The sequence below is a fragment of the Squalius cephalus genome, assembly GCF_949319135.1.
Source record: "Squalius cephalus genome assembly, chromosome: 4".
Lineage (NCBI taxonomy): Eukaryota > Metazoa > Chordata > Actinopteri > Cypriniformes > Leuciscidae > Squalius > Squalius cephalus.
In genome coordinates this window covers 35,505,769-35,520,617 of record NC_137125.1, presented here as the reverse complement: position 1 = coordinate 35,520,617, position 14,849 = coordinate 35,505,769, and the positions used below count along the sequence as shown (strand labels likewise).

At 34.3% G+C, this 14,849-nt stretch overlaps 1 protein-coding gene across 1 annotated transcript in view; it reads left to right on the top strand.

Moving 5' to 3' along the window:
* The first annotated feature begins 603 nt into the window (after positions 1-603).
* Positions 604-14,849, top strand: part of LOC307156856 (copine-8) — a 121,803-nt gene continuing 107,557 nt past the window's right edge. Inside the window, exon 1 of the mRNA XM_079868540.1 lies at positions 604-959. Within this exon, the coding sequence (XP_079724666.1) occupies positions 850-959 (110 nt within the window). The 5' untranslated portion in view covers positions 604-849. The remainder of the gene's footprint in view (positions 960-14,849) is intronic.

Sequence of the window (14,849 nt, the reverse complement as noted above, 5' to 3'; positions counted from 1 at the left end):
AGCTGCCACTGGAGTTGGAAAATTCAGTTGGAACTACTTCCTCAATGACTAATAAAAAGTTTCAGAAAGAACGTTATGGAAATAAAGAGAATCAGCTGTTCATAAGGTGAACACAAAATTTGTATTCCCATTGCTTAAATAAATGTAATTACGTACATTAGAAATTAAACAGTCTAAGTAACAGCCATTACATAAACATGTATTGTTTTATTGCTCAGTCTACAATAAAATGCTGCATTTAAAATTATTAATCAATATTAACATAATCAGACAAATGTTTAGTAATTACTCAAATTAATGAATATATATATAAATAATGTTTTTTGTTTGTTTGTTTTTTTAGGGTATTTATATACTATACAGTACTATGTAGCCACACATGTGATATAAATTATACAAAAATGTTTATTTGAATAAATACTGCATTATTTAATAATGTCTATATTTATGATTGTGTTCTATAACAGTATTATTATTATCATTATTATAATAATTACGTGGTAATAATAAAATTAATAAGAACAAGAAGGCATTAATGGAACTGTTGTTGTATCTGTCACGGCATTGTCAGTGTTAAATCTGTTTTGAGTCTCACATGAATTCACAGCGAAGAATTCTCCAAGTGTGGCACCATTCCTTCGCCCATGCAGCACACACACACACACACACACACTCTCTCTCTCTCTCTCTCTCTCATGGCCAGCAGAAGGGACGCCGTCTCTGTTACGGACTGACGGAAGCTCTGCTTTCCTCCTCGCATTCTTTCCAAACCCATGAATTCACTCGAGTAAAGAGGCGTGAGTCTCCACACTCTTCCGTCTAAAGGGGTTGAATAAAGGAAACCTCAGCATGAATAGTATGAGCAGTTGCGGCTTCCTGAATATGGCGACGACAGGAGATTTTGACCCGCTCAACGCCACTATTCCTGCCACAAAAGTTGAGATTACGGTCTCGTGCAGGTGAGGAACGTTTACGTACCGCTCGCACCCTTACTCACAACTGCCTTTTATTGACAATCCGCGTGATGTTTTACTAAAACATTTGGAGACGACACAATTACGCATGACATTTTGGCACAAAACCAGGTTATAACCTCGTCTATCTCCAAAATGTTATTGCGTAAGTGTGTTAACGTGGTTTATATGTGAATATCATAATAGAAGAAATATATTTCCACTGTACTTTTACTCTCGGAGTTTTTCGGACTGTCACTTTCTTTCGCACCATAACAAACACTATCCACGCCGCTTTTCCACCAGCTGTTAGTCAAATGCCTAACATAAGTTTTGTTTTGGTATATCTATGTGGTGTTTTTCCGAAATGGGCTATTACTTCAGAAGTGAAATTGAATTAAAGGTGGACTTTGTAATTATTATGATTTGATTTTGGGTCTAGTCCAGTAAACCGAAAACACAGTCGCACGTTTGTTTTGATCATGATGATGACTATCTATCGACTTCTATTGTTTTATACTGCACTATTGATATTTATTTCATTAAACCTTAAGTCATAATTTGGTTTATTATGTTTATTGGAACCCTCATTCAGGTTTGACTATGCTTTAATATTTTGGTCTCCACAATGTAGAAAACCCCCTCACACTTGTTGTTGTATTACGAATACGGGCTTCCAGTTGATTTCTATCTTACTTTCATAAACGTCTGCAAAATCACACGCACGTTTGAATCAAACATGTTTCCTTGATGATGTTCAAGTTGTTCAAGATCAGTTTATGAGATATAACATTATAACTCAAATATTTAACACTTCTTTACACATTCCTTATCCTAAACACACTTGGCATCTTTTAAAATACTGTTATGATTCAAATTTTGGTAGCACTTTATTTTACAGTTCTGCTTCCATGTACACACTATGTACTTATTATAGTAATTACGGTAACACTTTACAATAAGGTTTATTAGTTAACATTAGTTAATGTAATTAATAACATGAACTAACAATGAGCAATACATTTGTTACAGTAGGCTATTTAATGTTAGTTAATAGAAATAGCCTACAGCTGTTCATTGTTTGTGCATATTAGTTCACAGTGCATTAACTAATGTTAACAAATACAACTTTTGATTGTAATAACGTATTAGTAAATGTTGAAATTAATATTAACTAAGATTAATAAATGCTGAAGAAGTAGGCTATTGTTCACTCTTAGTTCATGTTAACTAAGGTAGTTAACTAATTAACCTTATTTGAAAGTGTTACCGTAATTACAATACCGGTAATAGGCTACTAAACCTGAACCTAACCATAACCCAGTAGTTATCTTATATTACCCAGTACTTTCTTAGGTAAGTACACTGTAAGTACACGCAAGTACATGTACTGTAAAATAAAGTGCAACCCATATTTTATTAATATATCATCATGATTGCTGGTGATTTACCTTTTGAACTCACCCTCCCACCAGAAGCAAGTCATTTTGGATAATGATTATTTCATATTTCCCAACAGCCTGGGTTTAGCTGGAAAATGATGGCTTTAATAAAGCAGAAAAAAACATATTTGAGAAAGTTATTGATTGTTGTGCATTAAGACGTTGTTCAAATGAATAATTTACGTGTAGGCCTATACGTTTGTGATGCATCTGGCTCCCCTCGCGTAAACAAATGCGAGCGGGCAGGAGCTGTCCGCTCAGCCGTTGTGAGGAGATGTTGACGGTGAATTACTATGCTCCGTGTCCCCTTGGGCAGGCTTGTGCAACAGGGAACACACACACGCACACACACACATAGATACGCACAATCTAGAAGCCCTTTTGCAACACTGCACCCGGGTGGGTAGGGAACGGTAGTGGTGCCATGGTTACGATCAGGTACATTCCTGTACTGTAGGGCCACTTTACCACTGTCACCATGGTTATTATGGGAGATGAGCAGATAGAGGAGAATGTCTGTATTCATAAGATTACAGTAAAACCTGTGAAATTAAATGCAAAATTAGATGCATATTACATTTAGTGTTTAGTGTTATGGATATTTCGAGGTCCACAGGTGTGGTGAAGTTTGCACGTTGAGGAAGTTGGCTTGTTTTTTTTTTAGCTGTTAATTATGTTTCAGAGTGACCGGAGTTCAATTTTCAATGTGAGCGGTTTCGTGTGTAATTATCTGAACTTGAAGCGCATGAGGGTGTTAGGTCACTGTATAATCACATACAAATTGGAGAATGGCTTTAGAATATCCAACCTGATTGGTTTACGCTAGTTAAATATAGTCTGTTTTAAAGGGCTTTATAGAAATGATTTAATTACAGTTTATTTTTTTTTCAAGAGGTAAGAAGTGAATACAGGATATATGTGGATAACAGATATCAGACATGTATTTTAGGGTATAATATATATGACTGTATATTATGACTGTATGCACGATTCTGGATAAATTGAGAATCACGTTTTTTTGTTATTTGTTTAAAATAGAGATTATTATTTTCTTAAGATTCTGAATAGATGACTAAAGAACATAATAGAGGTTCTCACAAAATGTTAATTGCTGAAGTCTATTTAAAACTGTTTAACTGATTTGAATGAATATAAAAAATAAAAAAAAGTTTTTTTGAGTGAATGATTCAATGGCTCCCTCATAAAGACTTAAAGGAATAGTTCACTTTAAAATGAAAATTCTGTCATCATATACTCACCCTCATGTTGTTTCAAACCTGTATGAATTTCTTTCTTCTGCTGAACACAAAGGAAGATATTTAGAAGAATTAACCCATTGACTTCCATAGTATATTTTTTTCCAACTATGGAAGCCAATGGGACCCAGAAATTGCCTGGTTACTGACATTCTTCTAAATATCTTCCTTTGTGTTCAGCAGAAGAAAGAAATTCATACAGGTTTGAAACAACATGAGGGTGAGTATATGATGACAGAATTTTCATTTTAAAGTGAACTATTCCTTTAACTTGTTTCATTACACGATGAATCAACGTTTTTGAATGAATCTCTTTAGTGAATGATTCAATGACTCACTCATAAAGATTTCACTTGTTTTTCATTACACGATGAATCAATGTTTTTGAACTAATCTCATGAGTGAGTGATTCAATGACAAATACACTTTTAACAGTCACTTGTCGCCACCTACTGGTGTAACAGATACAATCTTTATTTAAAGTGTCAAGTTACTTTCAAAGTGTGATTTACTCTATTTTGATCGCTACCGTAGACATCAGTGTTTATATCCGAGCTGTAAACTTTTATCCCAGTCCTTCTGTGATGTTTTGAATTATTGTAAGAAATAATGATGCTGTATCGTTGAAAAGAGTTTCATATATGACGAATCGCTGTCATATTGGAATAAGATTGCGTAGATGTTTAAATCGAGATTGTTTAACGATTAATCATGCAGCTCTAGTGTATATTTTGCTGTAAATTGCTGACCATTTAATCTTTAAGGGTAAAAAATATATAATATATAATAAAAAACTGCATGTATATAAAATGTTAAATAGTTAAATAATATTTAAAATATTTAATAAATGTATTTTTATATTTGACTTTATTTCATATTTATTTAAAATAGTTGCATGCTACAGTATGTTATCGAGATGTTACAGTTTGAATTTAAAATTAAAAAAAATATTTTGGTAAGAAAAGTTATTGCTAGTCATAGATCAGTAAATGTACACCCAACATAAATGGAAGTCATATGATTATATCTTTATCAATAAAAAAGGATTCTACAGATAATTATAATCGGAAGTCTGATTTAGCACATGGTCTCACAAACGTTGTAGGTCTACAAGTTCTTCAGAGGTGGAGCAGGGACCCTCAGTTACATATTGTGTAAACTTGTTAGTTATAGTTGTTAGTTATTTTACTGCTCTGAACTTTTTTAAACCATTTTTTTTTCATAAATATTAGTCTGAGATCAAACAATAATTGGTAGAGCCCCTGCAGTACTGCCACGGACCATATAATATATATGGTTAAAGACCATATAAACCATAAAAGCGAGTGGAAAGTTCCAACATTTTTATGGACATAGAGAATTATGCTTTTGGGAAACATGTCTTAGAGATTAAGTATTATGTGTGACTATGACTAATATTCTACTTTTGGAAACTCAGCCTGAGTCAGGGTTACAAGCTCTTTCGTCTCGTATTGAATAATCAGTAACACAATGTAATTCAATTGAAATTCCGCTCCAGAACACATATACTTGCATTTCCCACTGTTTATGGCTCTATTAAAGCCGGAGTGGGCAGTCTTAGATAGATAAGAATCCCATTTGGACTGTGATTCCAATTATTGGTAAACAGCTTAGTTGACACTGTTTATGTGTTCATTTTTTCCTGTTTGATTCACAGAACTTACAGTTTCAATATTTGAACTATAAATGCATTTAAAAAAAAAAAAAAAATCTTAATGTGTGTTATTTGATGCCAAGTCATTCAGACAGGTCGTGTGTATTCCATGCAGACGAATATTAGGTAACGCTTTATTTTTCAGTGTCATTGTTACACGTTACATGTAATTACTTTAGTAATAACTATAAATGATGCATAATTACATGCAGTTAACCCTAAATCAAATCCTCATCCTAATCCTAACCCTATAGTAAGTACATGTAGTTCATTATTATTACTCAGTACTTAGATGTATGATTACACTGTAATACTGACACCTTAAAATAAAGTGTAAACGAATATTATAATAGTAGTGTAACAGTAATGCAATAGAAAAGTTTTGTTTGTCTGCATGTTTTGGATGATTGACAGATGTTTACTGCATTGTTATGCAGTTGCTAGGCTACTCAAATGTCCACCCCCCAAGTCTTTATATACTGATCTCTAGATATGGCTTGTGGCAAAAAAAATAAAAAAAATAAATAAATCTGATATCTTATAGAGGTAATTACTTCACCTTCAACATGACAGAAACTCTTTTAAATGTCACACGTAACTGAACATTAAACACTAGCGGGTCTTTCCCTCATAAAATTCATAAAATAACCCTTAATTTCAGCATTTGCTCTTTTGATCCAACCTTATGCAAAGCATGTTGATGTCTAAATTTTCACTGCCCAGTTTTAGTTGCAACAAAATGCAACAAAAAATAATTCAGGTAGTGCCAACTCAAATAAATTTCAAATTGGATTGAACTAAATAACATTAGGTAGTGACAAATGTTGAGCAATTGTGCTTTAGCTCATTTAAATTAAGTAAATTGTACAAGCAGCAATAATCATTTTCTACACATGACCAAAAAGGTTCATTATTATTTTTGATCATACACAAAGACATAAGGGACTTTTTTATATTAGTTGTTTTATAGTACATTGGACACTATGTTATTACATTGTAGTTACATTGTATCAAATGCATTTAAAAAAAAATAGAAGTACATATATATTCAGCTCACATCTTTTTAATGCAAGTTACACTTTGCAGAATGAGCATGTTATGCAATCATTAATTTATGTCATATTGTTTTACAGTTAATACAGTGGCTAAACTAACTGTTACGGTATAGTTGATACTAATACCAGTAAAATGTCACAATTCTCTATACCAACTTTGCAAAAACTGTTGGAATTATTTAAGGTTATTACTCAGTACTTATTACTTAAGTATTACTGTAAGAAAGACTGTTCTGTATTTAAAATGTAAGATTTAACTTAAATTTAAATTTAAATAAAGCATCAAAGTACTTTTGATACTACACTATTAATATCCCAATGCAGTCTGTTTGTTTTTACACAGTGAATTTCTGTGGTAAAAGCTTAACATGTACTGAACCTGGAGTATTCCTTTAGGAACACTTTCGGAGTTTCTCTTTTGAATAGTTTCACATTTAGGGAGGACTGTGCTTACAGAATCATCTTCTACTCAGTCTTAAGTCACTGAGATGATCCACTGAGATCCAGCCTGACAGTATCATGATTCTCACGTCCAACTTCATTAGAAGATGCTCGTCAGGGACGTTTTTAATAAGCTCTTGCTCAGGTGGAGGTGCTGGGGGTCTCATTTACTCTGTAACCGATCTGAAGGGTCAAAAGAGCAACTGTAGACCCAGATGAGTCTAGTCTCTCTCTCGAGGTGGATTTCTCAACATTACTGCTCCGCAAACCAGTATCCTTAGATCACCTCGATTAAAAACGCATCCTTAATTTTATGCAAAATGTATTCAGGGAATAACCTCACATCAGAGAGGCCATGGTGGGTTCGCTTGGGCTTTTTGTTATTTGTTTAAAATGAATGGGAATGACACGCTCAAGCTCATTTGGATATTCTTAAAAACATCTAATTTTGCCTAAAAACAATAAGGGTTTGGATTGGAATGACATAAGAATGAGTAAATTATGACAATTTTAATATTTGGTCAAGCAAATCCTTTAGATAATCACAACAGCAGAGACTGCAGGTGGTTCGGAATTGTGTGTGTGTGTTTGTGTGTGAGAATCTGAGGGTGTGTAATTTACACGGTTTCCGGCCAGGAGATGTGTTTGATCCTCTGAGATGAATTGATTTAATCTAGTCCGTCCTAATTTTGTTTTGCAGCTTTACATATTTATTCACGTATTTGTATTTGTTTGAACCTGGGAGCTTGAGAGGTGTACAGTGGCATTAATGGAATAATTTGTTTTCTCACCTACATATTGTTCCAAACATATGACTTGCTTGCTTCTGTGGGACATAAAAGGAGAAATTCTGAATAATGTATGTATCTCATTCGGCATGCAACTATACAATGAACGAGGCCTGGAGCTTTTCAGCTTCAAAAAGGATGCTTAAACGAAGTCCATATATGGCTCTGTACTTTATGTCTTCTGAAGCCATACAACAGGTTTGGTTTTTGTGACAAACTAATCATGAATCATTCAGGGGAGCATTTCCTGAAAGTCCCACTGTGGTGAAAATCAAGCTTTTAATGTTGTTTATATGTATATGTGCTGTTTTTAATATGCTTTAAGACAAACCATGTGCAAATTCATAAGTCAAATTCATTGCTGAGTATTTTCTCTTTAAATCTGTAATTTAAAGCAATTAGTCTCAAAAACACGGTTTGAAATCGCTGGTGTTTCTGACGTCACAAACTACCTTGTAACCAATCAGGTTAATGTGTGATCGTCAACGAGTGGATCTCTGAGCTGCTGTGAGTCAGTGGAGGCGGCGCTAATTTGCATATTCATAGAACCACGTATACTAAATGAGGCAAGGGTGTAGAGTTACATTCAAGCTATTTTAAGAATTATTTTTTTTAGGAAAAAACTTTTAAATATGTAATTTTGGTGATCAAAGAGGAGTTTTAAGGGATACAATTATTGACTACAGGGGGACTTTGATCGTGAGTTTTGTCATTACCAACATAGTTCAATGTATCTGCGTTTCTCGTAACCATAGTTCCAATGAACATTCACAAACAGCATCATAAAATGATGTGGTCGGAACTACAGCTCTCGACCTTGGTGAAGTGTCTTGCTAAGTTGACATGCAGACTTGAATAGCTCATGCTCTCGAGAAAAATAAGCAAGCTATCTCGCAGTATGTTCTATATCTTTCATTCCCCATGTATGTAACGTCGGCCAGTAAGAGCTGTGAGTGTAAACCTCACTCCCCTTGCCTCAAGAGGTGTGTTAGCGACTGACGCTAGAGGCTGTGGTCTTTAGCATCCTTGTTAGCGCGCCCGCCTCCCACGCCAGAGGCCCTGGTTTGAATCAAGAATCATTTGTCAAAAGAACGGAAGTTAAATGTGCTCGGAGAACTCCAGAGTATGACATAAAAGGGGACCTGTGATTAAATCAAATGTCTGAAAATAAAGCAAAAGAGCATAGAACAAAATATCGAAGTATTCCCATTTACTGTAGTTTGTTATTTACAGCAATAATCTGGCATTAATCCAAATCGAACCGACAGAAGTTATTACCCCACTATCTGCGTAATATCATTAACAAAATTTCTATGTTGTTGAACCTACGTGGTTGTGACTAACTAGTTATATTCTCCAACAATACATCATAACAAGTTTAACAAGTTACAAGTTACGGTATATAAACACACAACTGATTGGTTTTATGAACCAGCTCAACTGGGTGAAGATCTGATTCAAAAGAATGACTTCTATCATGAGTTCTCTTGAAAGCATCACAGATTTTGTTTGAGGATTTTGTTTGAATAATTAAAATTTCGGCCTGTTGTCGTATGAATTCAGAAGACTTGCAATATTGCGCACAAGTCATGTGGACTACATTTATGATAAGTTCATGGTGCTTTTTGTCATTTTTTAAGTTTGACAAGCTCAGTTCCCATTCACTTCTGATTATATTGGGAAAAAAATGTCCAGGAGACAACAGAAAAAAGATTGTTAAAAGTGTTTGAGTATTACTGGCAGAATTAAAAAAAGTTTGGTTAAACCACGGTATCCCTTTAAGCAAAGAGTTTCTTGAACTTTACAGACACTTTTTATGGGTGTTTAATTGCTTTATTCGATTCGCCATGACATCACCCGATATTTGTCCCCAGACAATGATGAGAGAAATCACACTTCTTGGAACTGTATGGAAAATAATTTGCTTTCTGTTTATAGAAGCAAGGTCTCACTCAGAGGTCAGAACCGGAAGTAGGCTTGCTTTCGGTCCAGAGGTGGCTGCTGGACTTATCAGTAGCAGAATGCATTAAAGCATGCAGAATGAAATGAGACTAGAATTGAAAAAGTTGCTTGAGGGCAGTCTGGAAGTAGATCCAGGTGCTGCTGTAATGTTGGAACTAATGTCTGCATATTTCCATGCTTTCCCCTCTCCCTGTGCATGTATTTTGGTGTCTGTGTATGATTTTTGTCTTTATATCTGCAATAAGGGATAAGAGCTGTTTATTTGTTCTGTAGAACAAACATTGTTTTCTCTGAAGCTGCTGATGATGACCTGCCCAGGCGGACTGTGTGATTGGCCCCTTCTCAAACGCTCACTGGGTTTCCAGCAGTCTGTCGAAGCGGTAAATTCTGGTTGCTATGTGACTCATTGCGTTGGTGAACCTCTGTTGGTCTACTGCTCCCCAGGCTTGATTGGAGATTTATACTGCACTGGATGACACATTACTGTGCTGCTTTGCTCTTCCTTGTAAGCCGCCAGCTTCAAACCGGAGGTCACCCTTTAAATGAAAAAGGCAAACCTTGAGTAAAAGGCACATTTTTGATCAATTTAAAGGGGTACTATTAGGCCTATGCCATTTTACGAAGTCTTGATTTTGTTTTTGGGGTGTACTAGAATATGTTTTCACGCTTCATTGTTCAAAAAACACATTATTTTTCACATATTTTACATTATTACTGCTCCTCTCTCCCCAGTCTAATGCATCGTTTTCAATGAAGCCCCTCCTTCCGTAATACAAAATGTGCTGTGATTGGTTAGTTGGCCCAGTGCTGTGATGGGCAGCGCTTAGCGCTTGTTTGGGAAATGTCATGCCCGTCATAACTGCAAGCTCTTCTCAGATGTAAATATTAATGATGGCGTCAATTTCAAATCATTTCAAGCCCGATTCAGACCCTGACAATTTTAACGAACAAGAGGATTGTGCTGAAGGGATTTCAAGCATGGATTTTCACAGGACGTTTCAGTTAAATTTTCTTATAGATACTATGTTATCCCCCATTTAATCATATTTGTCAGAAAACTATGGTAATACAAACAGTAATCGATCACAAAATCATGGATAATTTTCCTAAGGGACAGTGAACAGTCTTACAAAAGTAAGAGCTTACAAAAGCTAAAGTAAACACTACATCAATACCGTATTGTTAGTTAGCAGGCTAGAAAAGCTTTGCCCTTCGTTTACATCATAGCTATCATAGAAACTACATAAAGCTTGTAATTGGAACTGTTAATAGAAAACACAACTACAAATAATAAGACATACAAGTTGTGATCCATAAAAAACAGATGGAAACAAAATGGAAATGGCTACGTCTTTCAGGAGAAGCTTTTGTGTGTATATCCTGCATTGTACTCTCTTCTGGTAAACTTTTTTAAGTTTGTCAGCCTTAGGACTAACTTTTTCTCTTTCTTTGTCAGCCTTAGGACTAACTTTTCCTCTTCTCTGAAGCAGCCCAACATAGCCTCACCTCTTTCTGTAGAAGAAAATATATTCCTTTGCATTGAACTTAGAGCGTCGTAACTTTGCAGATGTTGTTTATGCTCAAACAGCAACATTACACACTAACTAAGGTTAAAAAACTGAAATCATAATCAAGGACCCCTTTAAAAGAACATTGTGGGTTAAATACAACTCAAGATCTTAAATTGACAAATGCCAAAAATGGCATTTACAGTAAAACACTTACAGTGAAAGTCTATAGGGCAAGATGTGACTACTTTCTTAGCTGGATGTCAAATGTACATTTTCAAAATCGGCTAACTAGCTGGTTTTATTGAAACCCTGTCGTACAGCATTCAGACATTTTCTTAAGGGGTGCTAACACAAGAAACGTACTGAAATCAGAGCAGAAATGTGCAAATTCACCAAGATAATGGTTTAATTAATCTATTGTATTCCAAGGGTGTTTAAAATACAGAGTATAACAGAAACGATAAGTCTTGGTTTTATTGGTTAGACATGCACTGCTAATTGCGTGAGATACTGAAATAAAAAACAGTTAGATGTAAGTGTTTAATTTAGAGATTTGTTTTTTAATTCATTTTCAAACTATTTATTTCCAATTTATTGAATATAAATTCAAATAAATATAAAGTGTGTATATATATATATATATATATATATATATATATATATATATATATATATATATATAATGTTTACAAATAACAGTTGGTTTGGCTGTGACTAAAGTTTTTCAAGAAACTTTACTGTAATTCCTTTTTGTGTTTGTTCCAGTAAAAAGTGGTTTAACATGAAATAGTAAAGGGTATGTGCTTGCTGTGAACAAACAAGTTTTTCAAGAAACTTTACCGTAATTCCTGTTGGTGGAGTTTGTTCCTGTAAAAAATGGTTTAACATGAAATAGTAAAGGGTATGTGCTTGCTGTGAACAAACAAGTTTTTCAAGAAACTTTACCGTAATTCCTGTTGGTGGAGTTTGTTCCTGTAAAAAATGGTTTAACATGAAATAGTAAAGGGTATGTGCTTGCTGTGAACAAACAAGTTTTTCAAGATACTTTACCGTAATTCCTTTTGGTGGAGTTTGTTCAAGTAAAAAGTGCTTCAAAATGAAATAGTAAAGGGTATGTGCTCATTCCGTCAGTGAAAAAGTTTAAAACGCTCCCTTGTCTTTTGCTGTAATGCTAAAATGTTTTTGAGTGTGAAACAATGGCGTCTGAATTGCGTATGGACCAGGCTGCTCTGAACTGATCTAACTGTGATATTTTTGGCACCACGATCTGTCACGACAGCAGGAAGCCGCTCCATTGACCTTTAAGGCCATAAAGATCACATAATGGGTTGTATTGAGGAAAATGAAAAGTGTGTCTGAGTGTATTGAGCAGTGACAAGAAACCCGCTGAGCTAGAGCTCAATACGCTGTATAAGGAAGACTCAGGCAGGCTGTACAGCAGAGAACACACTCTGCAGTCCCAACGACTGACAGTATTTAATCAATGTACATTTTCCTCATTGGATATGGGCCAAGAGCTTTTGGAAAGCAACCTACAGTTTACTTGTAAAGACTTGCGTCTTTAAAGCAAAAAAAACACTTTATTGTGCATCTTTTAAAAACACAGTGCATATTGGAGACATTATTGATCAACATAACCATTAAGAACAGCAACTGTAATGATCAAGCATTGCTACATAAATGCATAATGACCTTGTGCTTATTACATCTGAAGAATGAATGCTTTAAATGCTCAAGCTCTTGAAAAAGTTAGGTGGAATCTGTCAATGTTTTTTATCCTTCATACGCTATAAAAATAGTTTCTCTGTGTCATTATTGTTATAGCCATTCTTGTAGAATTAGAATGATTATTAAAACTTAGTTTTAGTTATAGTTATCATTACAGTTAACGTCACTGATGTGAACAGGCCTTTAGAATAGGGAATCTCAAGAATTCGAAGTATTGCTGTTTAGACAGTTTCGCTAAGTTACTCTATGAATGTATGTCATACAGCGTTTAGAAAAATGTAACCTTTATGGTGAAGACAAATAAGCTTAAACGTTAAAAGCAACATATTTCCACAGAGTGCTTTGCTTTCTCATAACACGTCTTTTACTTGTCTTGAGATTTCAGAGAAGATATAATGCTGAGAGCTTTGGCAACAATGTCAGAGAATGAACTATTAAAAAACTAGACGGTCAAAGAAAAACTACATGCCGTAGCTGTGCTTGGTCACACATTTCTGCCCCTTGATGTGAAAGTCCGACACCTTCTGGAAGCTTCCTGGTGTTTCCAGTCACTAGAAGAAATACACTGGCAGTGTTATGAGCAAGCAAACAATGTCCTCAGAAGAAAAAATCAATGACCGCAAAAACCAATTATGACACACATGGCACACATGACTCAAATATCACACAGAAATCATGCATTTTATGAAAGATATGACATCTGTATTTTACAGGCAATCCAGAATGGCGTATTGTACTTATTCGCAAATTAGTTCCATGTCTCTGCATATTTTCCAAATGTATCTTCATTTCCATTTGCCTAATATAAACAAAACATATATTATAATTTCAAAAATAATATCAGGGAAAACCCTAACAACATTTAACGTTCTTTGCTCAAATGTAAAAAAAAATTATTTTGACAGTCCCAGCAAATGATGAGAAAAAAATGCTTTTTTTTCACTGTAAAAAAATATATTTTTCAAAACATTTATTGTTTTATCCTACAATAAAATACTACTAAAGTCTTTTTACTTCAAAATGTCATGGTTAATTCAATGTGTTACTTGCCATTATTATTTGTGACATTTACTAGCAATTTCCAAGTGAAATGTGTTTTTACACCAATTTATTTTTATTTTTTTTCATAAATACTGCATGCTTTAAAATAGTAAGTAGTGTGTGAGTATCCTATTTTTAGGTTTAAAAAATCAGGAATAAAAAGTGAAAACAATAGTGTAAATTAGTTTTTTTTAGTAAGTGATTATTACTATGTAATTACTATATGGGCAATTCCACGCAAAGGTCATCCTTACCATGAAAAAATAAAGTTTTTGCCTAAAGATCAAAACCCCTTTTAAGTTGTCAATTTAGGTCTGTAATATACTGTATTAATGTGCTGTATCAGAAATTTTAAGAAAATTGCCTTGTTTTTCCTCCACATATGAGGTGAGCAACAATGCTAAAATTTTAATTTCAAACAGCCATATTTCATGCTTTCAAAAGAGGTATCAAAGACCCCTCTTTTAAAAACTTAATTTGAACATAAAGCATTCTGCTGAAAGATGGAGGCATGCCTGAGAAATAAATATACTAATTTGGTCATAACAGCACTGCCTGTTGAATTTGTAAGGGCTTTAATAAAGAGGTCTCGACGCTTCAGTGCTCTGTCACGTCCATAACGTTTTAAAGATTAAGTTTATATAATATAACAATTATAAATGTAAATAACTTGAAACTTTATATGCAAAGCTAAACTATGTTTATGCTTAATAGGATCGACATTTCATTCCACTACTTTGCTCTGAACAACCATAATAATGCGTTACGGACGTGACCGTTACGGACGCTTCACATCAAATCATATGCAATTGTGATCTGTTTCAGGCTTACCATATATTCAGTGCATATCCAATAATCGCAATAACATTTGTGCTTTGTTAGTTTTAATATGAAAAAATGTCTCAACTTTCAAATTCAGTCTATTTTATAACAAAATGTAAACAATAGAGGCCGCTCTTTAATACGGCGTGGTATATTTCTGTATATAGCGCCTCAG